Source organism: Clytia hemisphaerica, unplaced genomic scaffold (assembly GCF_902728285.1).
Source record: "Clytia hemisphaerica strain Z4C2 unplaced genomic scaffold, Clytia hemisphaerica genome assembly, whole genome shotgun sequence".
Lineage (NCBI taxonomy): Eukaryota > Metazoa > Cnidaria > Hydrozoa > Leptothecata > Clytiidae > Clytia > Clytia hemisphaerica.
Window position 1 is genome coordinate 688,873 of NW_027103900.1, and position 15,668 is coordinate 704,540.

General features: G+C 35.1%; 3 protein-coding genes across 3 annotated transcripts; 1 reads left to right on the forward strand and 2 right to left on the reverse strand.

Moving 5' to 3' along the window:
- Positions 1-283: 283 nt before the first annotated feature.
- On the reverse strand, positions 284-6,114 carry LOC136808898 (uncharacterized). Its single transcript, XM_067065465.1, has 3 exons — positions 5,992-6,114; positions 4,860-4,911; positions 284-951 (listed from the first exon to the last, which is right to left on the reverse strand). Exons 1-3 carry the CDS (start codon positions 6,067-6,069, stop codon positions 494-496), a joined length of 588 nt encoding a protein of 195 aa, XP_066921566.1. The 5' UTR covers positions 6,070-6,114; the 3' UTR covers positions 284-493.
- Positions 6,115-7,096: 982 nt separating this feature from the next.
- LOC136808769 (uncharacterized) lies at positions 7,097-7,763 on the forward strand. Its single transcript, XM_067065306.1, has 3 exons — positions 7,097-7,190; positions 7,345-7,452; positions 7,585-7,763. The coding sequence occupies exons 1-3, from the start codon at positions 7,097-7,099 to the stop codon at positions 7,761-7,763; spliced, it is 381 nt and encodes a 126-aa protein (XP_066921407.1).
- Positions 7,764-10,371: 2,608 nt separating this feature from the next.
- LOC136808900 (uncharacterized) lies at positions 10,372-15,252 on the reverse strand. The gene is made up of 3 exons (XM_067065466.1): positions 15,105-15,252; positions 11,975-12,026; positions 10,372-11,000 (listed from the first exon to the last, which is right to left on the reverse strand). The coding sequence occupies exons 1-3, from the start codon at positions 15,180-15,182 to the stop codon at positions 10,543-10,545; spliced, it is 588 nt and encodes a 195-aa protein (XP_066921567.1). The 5' UTR covers positions 15,183-15,252; the 3' UTR covers positions 10,372-10,542.
- Between the last annotated feature and the right edge of the window lie 416 nt (positions 15,253-15,668).

The window sequence follows — 15,668 nt, forward strand, 5'->3', positions numbered from 1 at the left end:
TACGGTATTACGGGATTTGACGAAAAAAGAGACGAGAAAACGATATTTTAAAATCAGACGGTGACGGGATTTAGGTACATTTTTCCTGTATAAGCCGGTGTGACGGTGTTATTATTTTTAAAATTTTCGGGATTCTGGGATTCAGCAAAAATTTTGACGGGAAAACAGTATTTCGAACCCCTACAACCCCCCCTTATTAAACTTTCAACCTAAGCATTTCTGAGCCTGTTTTCGGATTTTTATATGCTTATAAAAAAAACATGTAATGTATTAAACAGCTATGTAATTGTAAAGTACAAAGTAAAGAACAGAAAATTATAAAAGCAGAAATATATTCTTAAACAAAATTGAAAATTTTCACGATGGCAAAATTCTTAATTTTTTGGCCATTTTCATCATAAACATTTTTATAAAGTGTTCTTATAAAAAAACGTGTAACATACATCCCCTGTTTTCTTTACACCTACAGGCTGTTAGATTTGAATAAGAAAATTTACAAAAAATTGACGAATTTTAAATTGGTGACGTCGCAATCTGCCCCTGAACTTTGCAATATATAAACTGCAACATTGTAAAATTGCATTGGGTTTGTGTTGACAGTAGATTTAACTTCTATTCCATCAATCTCTATAAAATATCTGTAACGACCATTGGAGATATAATATTGAGCAACTTTGATGTTATAAACAGTATTTAGGACAAGGTTGTATTTCAAGTAATAATGGTCCCAATTATTGTTGACTGAGCTTGAAATCTGAAGCATACTACCTTTCATGACCAAGAGCGGGACTCGGTTTCCATGATTTAAGTGTGCACTTCCGTCAGTAAAGCGGAGAATACCTTTCCATAGGTTTGTTATGAAACTATTGAATTTGATGCTCAGCGTTAGTTCCCATTCTGGAGACTGGACAGGAATGTATTTGATAAGTCCACCAGAAAATGCTTTCTTTTCTATGATAAAAAAAATCAAAATGAAAATATTTTGTTATTAAGAATAAACTTTCATGAAGTCGAAAAAAATGGCAAATATTACGACATGAACTTTTGAAAAAATGAGAAAAGATTTGCATGATAAGGCTGATTTGAATCGGTTAGAAAAGTCGGCCCCCCGCTTGTTTATTTCTCGATTTTTTTTCCAACCCCCTGGACCTTATTAGGACCCCCTCGTTTATTAATTTTTGAAAAAATTCCCAGCTACCAAAAGGAAAGTTCCTTGTTTTACACTATAAAAAGCCTAAATTTAGTCCCTATTGACCCTTTTTTAGGGTTTTTGAAGGTCTATTTCCTAGCCCCCCCCGGTAATTAGGCCCCCCGTTTATTTGATTTGAAAAAAATCTTACCAACCCTCCTGTTTATTCGAACCCCCCTGTTTAATTGGCACCTATAAAGAGTAACGTATTTGGTCGTTTTGGTCATTTAGTCCATATTGACCTTTTTTAGGGTTTTTGAAGGTCTATTTCCCAGCCCCCCGGTAATTAGGCCCCCCGTTTATTTAATTTGAAAAAAATCTTTCCAACCCTCCTGTTTATTCGAACCCCCCTGTTTAATTTGCACCTATAAAGAGTAACATATTTGGTCGTTTTGGGGCTACATAAATAGTATTTCGAACTTATAGTTCACTATACTGTGTAAGATACGTACATGGTCTGTAAAATATGAACAGTGCAAGAATTTTGTGCACTAACTCCTATCTCAGAGTCAATAGCTTTCAGTTGTGGAAATTCCAAGGCGAAAGGAAGGACTTCTAAAACCTGAGTTCCAAGAGAAAATTTTGGATGGTCTATTAAATACCAAACTAGCCATAATTTTCATTAAAGTGCCACCGCAGAAGAACGATCAAATAAGTTGTTGAATTTGGAAAGAAATGTTACTGATAGCCGTTACTTTTGTTAGAATGGCATCTCATCTGAAGCAAAATTCAGTCTACAAATATTAGCAAGTTGTGTCCATCTCATAGATATCTTCTTATAGAGATAAGATAAAGTTATTTATCTGTTTTTTTTTGTCATCTCTTTTATTACCAAAATAATAGAATATAATGGCTTGTTTATATCATACTAAACGCTACTGTACTAAACTGCCTTTTTAATGCAATAGTCACACGACAAGTTTTTGAAAGGATACAAATTTCTAATTTGCGTTGCTCAGAGCGGTTAATAACTACTTGTGGTTTAAATAGGGAATTTCCCAACAAAAAAGGAATTTCCCTTAATTCGACTCCCTGAGGTAATAAAAAAAGACATATAGAGCTTTGAAAATGGGTAATCAGATCAAAACAAATCCGGAAAAGTGTTTTTAATGATGATAAAACAATAGAAATACAGTCAAGCTAAGAATGTTACCGGTACACCATTTAACCGGAACTAAAATACTCAAAAACGCGCGCAAAATTATGAGATGTTTGCCCAACTTCCTTATGCGTGAAGCTATGAATGCCATCCTCGGAAGCTTTAGGCTTCCTGCGGTGGCAATAATCTCCTCAAAAAATCTACAATTGTTTATACATACTGTTGTACAGAGTTCTATAAGAAGAAAAATAGGCAAATTGACAACTTGAATCTGTGCTGGTATGTTGACAGAGCAAGAATCACAATTAATTTCTGAGCTTGGATTAAGAGAATTTGATACACAGTTTGGCCACAAACTTGCATCAACTAAAATCTCTGGATATAAAAAATGCGAAAGAAGACTGACAATGCTACCCGTTTCTCTTTGTTCCTTCTCACTACCACAACTATTACAAGTACCCTGAATTACAAAACTTGTTTCAAAAACATGTCTCTCTTCTTCTGATAATTCTTTGAAAATATTACTTCCAAAAATCTCTTGAAACTCTGCGTCGCTATTTCTTCTCACAAAGGTACCACAATTTTCAATAATCTTAGACCATACCGGTTCCCTAATTTCATCCAGCAGTCGAAAAGCATTACTTTTCATATCGTAATCTTCAAGTGAAATTTCCATTGATCCACTTAATTGAAGCAGCTTAAAAAAATCACTTGATTTTTCATATGATACTTTAGCTTTCATTTCTGGAAGAAGCAAGCGGTAACATATTTTAAGAAAGCAATCAACAGCGCAAGAATAGGTACGACTGCCAGTTGTCCTGCTTGAATTTCGGAAATGTGCAACATTCAATGCAGTGTCTAGATTAATCGCAAAGTCTTCCTCTGCCATACTGTGAAAAATCTTCAAATTATTTTAGGAGCAAAAAGCAAAAAATGTAATTACAGTTGACACTGTCTAATTTGACGTTCTACTATTTGATAAGCCCGTTTTGGATAAAAATTTGAAGTCACTTTAAAGGTTTGAAAAACCACTCTCTTATTTGATTTCTAGTAACAAAAAAAATGCCAGATATTTTGAAATTCAAATGTTCGATTTTGTTGCGTTCAAATTAGAAACTCAAAATTTGACTCCTCAAATATTGCAAATATCAAAGATTTCTTCCAAAAAACTTATATAATTTTCAGCAAGATCTTCGGTTATTGTACTGATTCGACGTTCAAAAACCAATCGCAATAATCAACCTTCGCTTCGCCTTCTTCTTCCCGTGTTACTCTATAATTCAATATTTACTTTAGGGATTTGGGAGACTTTCTCAATATTCAATATGCTGTGGTATTCGATGAGAATCCCTTGAAATTTGAATTAGAGAGTGTCAACTACTGTATATATAGATTTTTGCAAAATGCAAACTTTCCTTTATGGAATTTCCCTTTTATAGGGCGCCTTGTTTTATAATTTAGTTCAGTTTCAAAAATTCTTTTAATTGTCAGCTGTGTGCTGTTCTGTATCAATAGTGTTAGAACGATGATGGAAAAAACTATATAAATAACTGTCAGACTGTTGTTCTGTCAGTCTGTGTTCTGTTTCGCTGGAAAATATAAATCAATCTCAATGTCTAAAAAGGATTCAAATTGTTTAGTTTTCCTTTCAGCAAACTCACACTGGATTGTTGGGTTTATAGAAAAGTAGTGCGATTGGACTACTGGACTGTGCTAATAACTGGAATAAAACAGATTTAAAGAAACAGGGAGAAATTCAAGATGTCTGCCACCATCACATCAGGTCCACCAACTTTCCTTTTTTATCGCTGACATTACCTTATACCTAAAGCCAGAGCCATCGGCTGATCGTTTGAAACATAGTCAATAGAAGAAATACCAGATAATTCAATTGACATTGTTTGAAAGCTCCGACACGATAGGAAGAAACAAACGTCCGCCGCGCAAGCTAAAAAAGAGCTATCCTGTAAAACACGGCTTATCGCTCTTCATTCCGGGAAATCAAATAACCGTTAATTGATAATGTTCCGCTAAGCGGAACTAAAATACTGAAACGCGCGCGCAAAATTATGAGATGTTTTCCCAACTTTCCCTCACGAGTGAAGCTATGAATGCCATCCTCGGAAGCTTTAGGCTTCCTGCGGTGGCAATAACCACTTAACCAATTTTGTTCGCACTCTTATCTTTCTGGGTAATTTTGGCCCATAAAATACCAACCTTATAGGTGGCTGAACTAAAATCTAGTAGATAATGTTTCCATAGCATCTTCTACTACTGGTAAAAATTCCAAGTCATTGGTTATTGTAGATCTGGATAATTCAAGCGAAAGCCTCAAGCATGATTAAAGAAAGAAATGATAGTTAAGAATATGCATGCATTTTCATATATTTGATTTTAAAGAAATTTTCGCGAGTCTAAACATTTGCAAATTTTTCTTTTGAGAATTTTAAAAGACTTTACACCTAAAAGAGCACATTGGGAAACTTATAATGCTGGCACACACAAACGGATTATTCGTGTTCCGTGACTCAAAATACTACCCACGCTTTTGTAGAGGTTTTATTTACTTACCCTTGATGTAAATAATTGGTTTCATACCATGGAAATTCTCCGGCTGTCTTTTCTAAAATAGATAAATAATAATCATAATCGTAATCATAATTTAGAGTACTAAAAAATATAATATCCAAGCAAATTCTGATTCTCTGCGCATGGGACGTATTTACTTTAAAGTCGAAAAAGTTTTCAAAGAAAATAATAACATCTGACGATCATATGTGTAGAAATTTTATCACGCATGTATCAATTTAATCACTGTAGAAAGAATCAAAGATGAAGAGCAAATATTAACCGTATTAATGTCTAGCAGACTGTATTCATTGATGTTTACTATCGAATTCCCCAGAAGCTTCAGGTGTAATTGAAATGAGCTTCTTTCAAAAGAAATCGTTTACATGATTCCTAAATGTATAGCAGCAGGTCCATAGCAACCGGGAGGGGGGCACAGGGGCATTTCGAAAAAAAAAAAGTTGGTAGCTTTGAAAAATCTTGTATTAATGGCTTCATTTTGAACATAATCCTTTAATAAGATGCGTTTTTCAGCAATATAGACACCTTAAATTGCGGAATTTTCTCCCTCTGGCCAAACCATGGATGGCTGGCCCTCGGTTTATATTTCTCACTTTGCCCCCTCAAAATGAAAATGATTCCTACGAGCCTGACAGTAATTACTTAACTATCAATTATGGTAATATTACTTCAATGGAATAGAAACAATAGACAGAATAGCTTTCGCCTTCGTTTTAAAGCAAAAAAACAACAATAACGCGGTGTTGATTGCTTTGTCTGAACAAAATAGGTCAGATCGTCACATGCGCAATGTCCTTTAAGTGCAGAGCGTGGTATATGCTGTATGATCTGTTATGAGATTAACAAAAAAATTGATTGAAATAAAATCTACAATACACTTGAATTGCCTGGTACTGTAGTTTATTTTTCAATATTTTGCTAGATTCTAGGTATTTCTTTCACTAGATTATTAAATGATTATGAAAACAAATATTTTCGAGTCCTAATTAAAAAAACAGCTCCGTTATCAGTAAATTTTGAAATTTTGTTTTATTATGAACTCTCAGTTGGCTATAAGGGACATGAAAGAATTTCAAGCGGCCGAATCACTGAGAGAGGGGTTCGTTCAACTTACCTGACATTTATTGGCAGCTTCAAAGCTAGGAATTGCCAAAATTAGAAGGAAACATAATTCCTTCACATGCAATCTCATTTCAAATTTTTTTCCTATCTGAAGGAACTAGAATTTCTTATTGTATCAATTCTTAAGCCTCTTTTTAAACAAAAATAAAACTGATGCAATGGTTATTCATGAATATCTTTAGGTTTAGATTCAATTATACAAATGTTGATTAATCAATATTAATGAAATGCGTTGTCATGTCACAATTCAAAACATCCCCAAAACACCTTTTTTATAGGAATATCCAATATTTTTGAAGCCTTCAGATGTTCTTAACTTTTTGAGTTTCAAGCAGCCTAAAAATGTTTTTAACGTGTTCTTATTGAAGTCAATTTCTGAGCATTTTACCCATTTTCCAAAGAAATTGGGTGGTTAGGAGTCTACCCTCTGTGCTACTCTTCTTCAACGTCCGAGACCTCTCCCAACTCGACCAAGAAATAGCTCAAAAACAACACCAAGACCTTCAACTTGAAAAACTAAAACAAAATAAACACTTGCTCAATATCGCTCACCTTAATACTCAGTCGATGGTCTCTACATTTGACGAGTTTATGCTTTTTGTTGATAGTCATGACCCGACCACTGCTTTCTCTACCAAAATTGGTTAAAAGACAACCCTTTCCTACTCGATTATGTAAAGATCGATGGGTACGAAATGCACTTCCATAACCGAGACAATAAGCGTGGTGGTGGATTTAGATTATATATCAAAGACAACATTAAGCACAAACTACGCAAGGACATAGTCAACATCAACCCAGCTCTCGAACACCTATGGGTTGAAATCGAGAGAAAAAAAAACAAACACTCAAAACTTGCTCTCATGCGTCGCCTACCAGGCGTACTTCACGCTCCAAGAAAAAACAGAGGGCTTGAAAGCTTTGAGCGCATTATTGGAAATGCTACTCTAGATTGGACTGATAATGTTGTGATAACTGGTGATTTGAATGTCGACCGTGTATCAAACTCTCAATTCAAAGACTCTTACTTTTAAACCCTTCATTCATTCAACCTAACCCAACATATCAACTCTCCATCTCACAAAGGAGTATCCCTCATGGATCACATCTCAACGAACTCCTCGTGCAAAGTGAAGTTCTGTAACGTCCTTCCAACACCGGAAATGAGCGACCACGATGCTGTATACGCCTGTATGAACACCCGTGTTGCGAGATTTAAACCTCGGCATAAGATAATCCGTGACATGAGAAACTTTGATTTACCTTCGTATGTTGCTGATACCGCCACCGTTCCTTTCTACCAATATTCAACCCTCCGAATTAAACAATCACTACATTTCCACAGCTCCTAGAATCCTTGGATCACAGCCAACCTCTATCGAGGAAATCCAGCTCCTTCTTCAAGATCTTGCTACAGATGTCGAGCATGAATTCGAATTTCAACCCGTCACATGTGAACAAGTAGTCAAAGAAATCAAAAATCTTCGAACTGACTGCTCTTCTGGATACGACAATCTTCCAGTTTGACTCGTCAAAACTATTGCTGATCATCTCGCATCTCAACTCACGCATATAATCAACACAGGTATCGCCGAAAACACCTTTCATCAACAGTGGCAAATCGGCAAAGTAACACCTATTCTGAAAACAGAACAATCCACCACTCCAGATCAATTCAGACCTGTTACCGTGCTACCCATTCTCTCCAAACGTTTTGAACGTTTAATGGCAAAACAAATCGTAGAATACATCGACCAACATTAGATATTTAAGCAAACTCAATCTAGCTTTGGCAAACGTCACTCGACCGAAACGTTGTTTATGAAAATTCGAGATGATATCGTTGGTGCAATGAGCAAAGGGGAAATCACACTTGCAGGATTTCTCGATTATTCGAAAGCCTTCGACACGGTTGATTATAAGACACTTATAACCAAACTACGAAAAATCGGCTACTCCGACAAGGCCGCGTTGCTCATGTTATCATACCTCGGCGATCGCAAGCAATTTGTTCAGGGCGACGACAAGCAGTCTGAACAAGGCACATTTCAGTTTGGTGTACCGCAAGGCTCCATCCTCGGACCGACATTGTTTAATCTTTACACCGTGGACCTACAAGACAACGTCAAAGGTGGTAGTACCAACCAATATGCTGACGATACTACAAATTACAAACATTGAAGACTAAAAATATACCAGACGCACTCATCAAAATGATACAACGCCTAGATCAACTCAAAGATTGTTCCACCGAAAACAATCTTGTGTTCAATAACAAAAAGAGAAAGATTATGCTCTTGTAGACTTTTAGAAGGGGAAAGCTGCACGATCTCGCCAAGCCAACCCGTCCGAATTTTCATATCCGTCACACATACCAATTGATCGAAAGAATTACCGTGTATAAGCTGATTGGTGTTCAGTTCGACGAAAACTTGAACTTGGAGACCCATGTCAACAAGCTTTTTCAATCGGTATATGCAAAGCTATATGTTCTTCGATACCTTCGTCGCACTGCATCGTATCGCTTACGTAAGCAACTTGCAGAAGCACTATTGTTACCCAGGATCAACTATTGTTACTCGTTATTCTAGAACCTTGCGCAATATCAATTCAAAAAACTTGATAAGCTTCTATGTCGAATTGCATCCTTTGTAACGTTAAAGTATTCAACAACTGAGGACGTAATGAACCTTGGCTGGTTATCAATGCAACAACGGGTTGAATTCGAACTCTTAAAACTTCCCCACAAGAAGATTCATCTGGAGGATTTCCCATCATACCTAAATGGCTTCCATCTGAGAGCTGCTGGTAGACCAACTCGTAATGTTGAAGAGATTCATTCTTATTATGTATGTAATGTATCTGAAAAATTGTTTATTGACAAGGCAAGTTCGCTTTTTGAATGACATCCCAAAGGGTATTCGGGAAGAAGTTGATTATATTAAATACGTAATTCTTTAAAAAATATTTATTAGATGTTAGTCTTGCAATATATATTACGCAAGATTAGTTTATGACACTCGACAAATTCGACATTTTCACAATCATTATTACTTGGAAGACTTCTACAATAGTAATTCAATATCTCCACAATACTCCAATCCAAGTTGCAATTTACTTTTTAGTTTTGTCTATTTTCTTTCAAGTATCTAGTCTCTAAAGTTGTCAATAACATAATATTTTATTTTCTATATTTCAAATCTAAATTATTATATCTCTAGTACTTCATGTTTAGCCATTTTTTCAAGCAATTCAGTTTTTTCCAATACCTTTCGACACATTTGATATATTCCTCTCTTTGGAACTACTAGCTTTGAATACTGTAACCTTAGCCGATCACGATCCCACTTCTTTTTTGTTTTTGAGTTTCTCGAGCCTATTTTCAAGCATTAATCCCACATTTCAACAACACTTTTGCTCTTCTTTTGTTCTGACAAATATTGTTTAAAATAAATTTCTATTTTATTGATTTTTAATCCATTTCATATCTCTCAATTAAATTCTGATCACGGCTGTCTACCATACTTAGTCTCTACCATTTTAGAATTTCTCTGAGTTTTCGAGCCTTTGCCTGCAGAGTTATATCTTTCAGAAGTGAATAGGCCTCACTGAAGAGATATAAAGCTCTGTATTCAACCTTGCCCAGTTAGGGCAGTTGTACAGTTTTATCTAAGCTTCAATCATCAATTTGATCCCAATCGAGCAAATAAACATTTTAGTCGTAGGTATATTTTTTTCAAATTGAAAATTATTTTTTTATATATATTATATTATTTATTTATTTAGTTTACTTATTATAAATAGAACGAATAGCCATTGAGATATATGAAAGTGGCTGAAATACAATTAAAAATAAAAACAATAATAATAACAATTTGTATATGTAATCACATGATAACGAGTGCAATTCGAATATAATTGCACGAGTAATTTTTTTGTTATTAATTTTCCGAGTCCGAAAGGACGAGGAAAATTCGAAACAAAAAAATCACGAGTGCAATTTTCGAATTGTACGAGTTATTATGTGATTACGAGCTAATCGCACAATGGCTTTCACTACTTTTTCCCAGTTAGGAAAGTAAATTACAGAAATTACACTGAGAGTTTTATATTTTTCTCTTCTCTTAATGTCTTTCTTTTATTGTTGTTTATTAATTTTCTTTCTCACAAAATAAATTTCGAATGCAATTAAAACGTTCGATGCAAAAAAAAAGTAAGAAAAAACATTAAAATCAATTTTGTAAACATTGGCGCCGCATTGGAGAGTGTGATTAACGATTAATTGCTCTCTACAGGATGCAATTAACGATTAATTGCTCTCTTTGAGGGCGTGCCAAATAAGAAAAAATAACCCATCGTGCGATTAGAGCAGAAAATTATAAAAGCAGAAATATATTCTTAAAAAAAATTGAAAATTTTCATGATGGCAAAATTCTTAATATTTTGGCTATTTTCATCATAAACATTCTTATAAAGTGTTCTTATAAAAAAAAATTCCCTGTTTTCTTTACACCTACATGCTGTTAGATCCGAATAAGAAAAATTACAAAAAATTGACGAATTTTAAATTGGTGACGTCGCAATCTGCTTTTGACCTTTGCAACAAATAAACTGCAACATTGTAAAATTGCGTTGGCTTTGTGTTGACAGTAGATTCAACTTCTATTCCATCAATCTCTATAAAATATCTGTAATGACCATTCGAGATATAGTATTGAGCAACTTTGATGTTATAAACAGTATTTAGGACAAGGTTGTATTTAAAGTAAGAATGGTCCCCATTATTGTTGACTGAGCTTGAAATCTGAAGCATGCTACCTTTCATGATCAAGATCGGGACTCGGCTTCCGTGATTTAGGAGTGCACTTCCGTTAGTAAAGTGGAGAATGCCTTTCCATTGGTTCATTATGAAACTATTGAATTTGATGCTCAGCGTTAGTTCCCATTCTGGAGACTGGACAGGAATGTATTTGATGAGTCCACCAGAAAATGCTTTCATTGCTATGATGAAAAAGAATCAAAATGAAAATATTTTTTTATTAAGAATAAACTTTCGTGAAGTCGAAAAAAAAGGCAAATCTTACGATACGAACTTTTTCAAACTATTGAGAAAATGATGACATATTGGCATGACAAGGCTGATTTGAATCGGATAGAATAGTCTTTCTTTACTTAACACATTCGGTCGTTTTGAGGCTACATAAATAGTATTTCAAATATATAATTCACTATAGAGTCAAGTCACCGGTGCACGAACGGCCTCAGTGCACGAACGAACGTCTTTGAACTTGGAAAAAACAACCAAAAACAAACTTCTATAGAATTTTCTTTGTACACCAGAATCCTCAAACTATCCCTTACAATCTGTTCAAAAATTACAGCTGATAAACAATTAGACTACATGGTCCGTAAAATATGAACCGTGCAGGAAACCGCAATTGAAATTTTGTGCACTATCTCAGAGTCAATAACTTTCAGTTGTGGAAATTCCAAGTCGAAAAGACTTCTAAAATCTAAGTTTCAAAAGTGAAATTTTGGGTGGTCTTTTAAGTACCTAATAACCACTTGACCAACCTTTTTTGCACTCTTATCCTTTTGGGTAATTTTGGTCCAAATACCAATCTTATAGGTGACTGAACTAAAATTTAACAGATAATTCTTTCACAGCATATTCTACGACTGTTGAAAATTCCAAGTTATTGATAATTGTAGATCTGGAGAATTCAAGCGAACGCCTCAAGCATGATTAAGGAAAGAAATAATAGCTAAGAATATGCATGCATTTTCATATATTTGATTTTAAAGAAATTTTCGCGAATATAAAAATTTGCAGATTTTTCTTTTGAGAATTTAAAAGACATTAACTTTACACCTAGAAGAGTACAATGGGAAACTTAGGATACAGGCACGCACTAACAGATTATTCGTGTTCCTTTTATACTACCTACGCTTTTGTAGAGGTTTTATTTACGTACCCTTGATGTAAATAATTGGTTTCGTACCATGGAAATTCTCTGGCTGTCTTTTCTAAAATAGATAAATAATAATAATAATAGTCATAATTTAGAGTACTATAAGATATATTATCCGAGCAAATTCTGATTCTCCACGCATGTGACACATTTACTTTAAAGACCATGCCTTTGTAAGCGGATCGGTCGAGTTTTCAAAGAAAATATCAACATCTGACGACAATATGTGTAGAAATTTTATCACGCATGTATCAATTCAATCACTGTAGAAAAAATCAAAGATGAAGCGCAAATATTAACCGTATTAATGTCTAGCAGACTGTATATGCATTGGTATTCACTATTGACGAATTCCCCAAAAGCTTCAGGCGTAATGAAATGAGGCTATTTCAAAAAAATGGTTTTCGTATAGGGTACCTCTTAGATCAGGGCAAATTTTTTATAATAGGCTCCTAATAGGATAGGGTGTAGAATTGAGAAAAAAAGTTTGCCCTTCGAATCTCCTGCAGTTTTCGAGTGAATCGGTTTTTATTTAATTGATAGAACTTATCCAGGGTCCCCCTTTTACTAGCGGTTTTTTCGAAGTCTGAAAATCAAATATCTGAGGCTACCAACGGATTCAGCGTGAAAAGTAGGTAAAGAGAATGGGGTTATTTGTTAAGTTTCGATCACCTGGTGCCGAGAAATTGCATTTTTAAGGCGAAAAATCGACGTTTTGTGTGTTCTCAAATGACGTCAGCATTTTTCTAGCAGCATTTTCAGAAAAAATTATTTTCACAGTTGGATAGCCCTGAATTAGAAGTATCCAGAAATAGTTTGGTTTGTTAAGTTTCGATGTCTAAATATCGAGATTATTCATTTTTAAGGTTGGTAAATATAATAATAACAATGATAATAATGTATACAAGTTTAAGGCACACGAGGGCCTCTGAGAACCGGATCTTGATTACAATTGTCTTGTCTCGAATCTTTTCGGATGTTTTTTCCAAGCTTCGTTGAGTCTTTCTTTAAAGATTTTGACAGTCTTTGCCTCTACAACGTATCTTGGTAATCTATTCCAGTTTGGTATACTCCTGTAAAAGAACGAGTTGGTTTGTGCGCCTCGGAATCCATCTTTACCAAAATTTGGTATCAACTCATCATTGTGTCTCCTGTTCGGACGTGTTCGAGTCGATAATTTACTTGGAAGAGTATTTTTATCGTAGTAGTGGAGATGTTTGTATACTTGGACCATATCACAAAAGAGTCTCCTGAATTCAAGCGTGGGGAGGTCAAGTATGCGCAAGCGTTCTTCATAGGACATATCTTTGCAGATAGGCACGAGTCTTGTGGCGCGTCTTTGTAACCCTCGATCAAATTAACATATTTTCGAAGTTTAGGTGACCATACCGACTGTGCATACTCCAAGTGCGGACGGACAAACGAAGTATATAGTACTAGGAAGATGGATGGATTCAGATGTTCAAAGCTCCTGTTAATCACTCCTAGTATTGAATTTGCCTTCTTTACCTGCTTTGCAATATGCTCCTCGAATGTAAGTTCTGAGTCGATCACAATCCCAAGATCTTTCTCTTCAAAAACATGTTCAAGCTGATTTCCATTCAAACAATATGGATAGGCATGTTTGATGTCAGAGAATTTGCCAATAGTTAGTACGTGACATTTGTCGGGATGGAAATTTAATAACCATTCTTTCGACCACTTGACTAGCGCGTCCATATCCTGTTGGATGGAAATAAAGAGTCTTCGATAGTGTTGACATCTTGGAAGATTTTGGTGTCATCAGCAAAAAGGAGTATAAATGATGATATCACTCTTTCAGGAAGATCGTTGATGTAAAGAACGAACAATAACGGTCCAAGGACACTACCCTGTGGGATACCACTAACCACGTGATCCGTTGTCGAAAATGATTTATTTACTTTCACTGATTGGGTTCGTCCATTTAAAAATGATTTTACCCAAGACATTATCGGACCATCTATGCCGTATGCTAATAGTTTCTTGCATAAACGACGATGAGGTACAGTGTCAAAGGCCTTTGCGAAATCAAAATAGATACTATCAATCACTTTTCCCTCCGATGTACTTTCACAGCACGTATCCAAGTAATACAACAGTTGCGTAACGGTGGATCGATTTTTGATAAAACCATATTGCTTGTTCGATAAAAGATGTTGATCAAGAAGATGCTCCATAATATGCTTTCTCACCATTGACTCCATCAGTTTGCATATTATTGATGTCAAGCTTACAGGTCGATAATTTACTGCAAGATTTTGAGCACCTTTGTTCTAATATATGGGTATTACGTGAGCTTCTTTCCAATCCTTTGGTAGAGACCCTTCCTTTAATGATGTGTTCATTATTACTGCAAGAGGTTCAGAGACGTAGTCAGATAACGACAGTAGCATCTTAGGATGTATTCCATCAGGACCAAATGATTTATTTTGATTTAGATGTTTTATTTCCATCTGGATCATTTCTTTTGTTATATGGATTTCATCGATTACGGACTCAGTTCTTTTCTCGAAGTCCGGTAGCTCCCCAGGAGGCTCTCTTGTGAAAACACTGCAGAATTGACGTTGAAGTATATTCGCCTTTTCATGGTCTTCATGTTTCAAAGAATTTTTGTCATTTGGTGCCTCAAGTAATGATGATACCGTACTGGAAGATTTCATTTTGCTCCTGACATGTGACCAGAAAACTTTTGGTTTTGTTTTTGAATTGTTGCAGATTTTCCGTTCGTAATTTCTATGGGCTTGTGTCATCATTTTCGTCACTCGGTTGCGTACACGGGTGTATTTCACGCGATTCTCGTCTTTCTCTCGCGGCGATGATTTCATCCATTTTCTATGTAGACGCTTTTTCTTTGCTATTTCAGTTCTGAGATCTTTTGGAATAGGAATTCTTCCTCTCTTTCTCCAACCCTCGCCTCCAATCGTTTTGAGCGGGATGAAACGGTTTTGCAATTCGCTTACTTTATTCCTGAAATATGCTGAAAAACTGCTGACTCAGCAAAAAATATCGATAATTTTCAGTATTTAAACCAAAATATCTCGAGATCTAGACATCGAAAGTTAACAAACTATAAACTCACTGGGTCACTGAGAGAGGGGTTCGTTCAACTTACCTGACATTTATTGACAGCTTCAAAGCTAGGAATTGCCAAAATAAGAAGGAAACACAATTCCTTCACATACAATCTCATTTCAAAGTATTTTTCCTATCTAAAGGAACTAGAATTTTTTATCATAGTTTTATTGTATCAACCCTCAACAAGCCTCTTTTAAAGGGACATAAAAGTAGTAAAATGTAAACATTGTGCAATCAAAATTAGCCATATTTGGTTTGATTTTTAATTTTGACATGTGACATTTGTTTTGATTTTGTATCCGCTGCATACAGTTTGTTTACAAATTTCGCAACTAATGTTATGTCCCTTTAAACGAAAACAAAATTGATTCAATGACTTTTCATAAAAATTTTTAGGTTTAGATTCAATTATACAAATGTTGAATAATCAATATTAATGAAATGCGTTGTCATGTCACAATCCAAAACACCCCCAAAACACCTTTTTTATAAGAATATCCAATATTTTTGAAGCCTTCAGATGTTCTCAACTTTTGGAGTTTTAAGCAGCCTAAAAATATTCTTAACGTGTTCTCATTGTAGTCAATCTCTGAGCATTTTT

Bases quoted from the DNA above. Each gene is read 5' to 3' on its own strand.
- LOC136808769 (XM_067065306.1), top strand. From the start codon at position 7,097: ATGGATCACATCTCAACGAACTCCTCGTGCAAAGTGAAGTTCTGTAAC. The intron at 7,191-7,344 runs GTATGAACACCC...ACATTTCCACAG, and splicing joins CCACGATGCTGTATACGCCT to CTCCTAGAATCCTTGGATCA. The intron at 7,453-7,584 runs GTGAACAAGTAG...TAATCAACACAG, and splicing joins CGAATTTCAACCCGTCACAT to GTATCGCCGAAAACACCTTT.
- LOC136808900 (XM_067065466.1), bottom strand. From the start codon at position 15,182: ATGAGATTGTATGTGAAGGAATTGTGTTTCCTTCTTATTTTGGCAATT. The intron at 12,027-15,104 runs GTAAGTTGAACG...TATCTATTTTAG, and splicing joins AAGCTGTCAATAAATGTCAG to AAAAGACAGCCAGAGAATTT. The intron at 11,001-11,974 runs GTACGTAAATAA...TTTTCATCATAG, and splicing joins ACCAATTATTTACATCAAGG to CAATGAAAGCATTTTCTGGT.
- LOC136808898 (XM_067065465.1), bottom strand. From the start codon at position 6,069: ATGAGATTGCATGTGAAGGAATTATGTTTCCTTCTAATTTTGGCAATT. The intron at 4,912-5,991 runs GTAAGTTGAACG...TATCTATTTTAG, and splicing joins AAGCTGCCAATAAATGTCAG to AAAAGACAGCCGGAGAATTT. The intron at 952-4,859 runs GTAAGTAAATAA...TTTTTATCATAG, and splicing joins ACCAATTATTTACATCAAGG to AAAAGAAAGCATTTTCTGGT.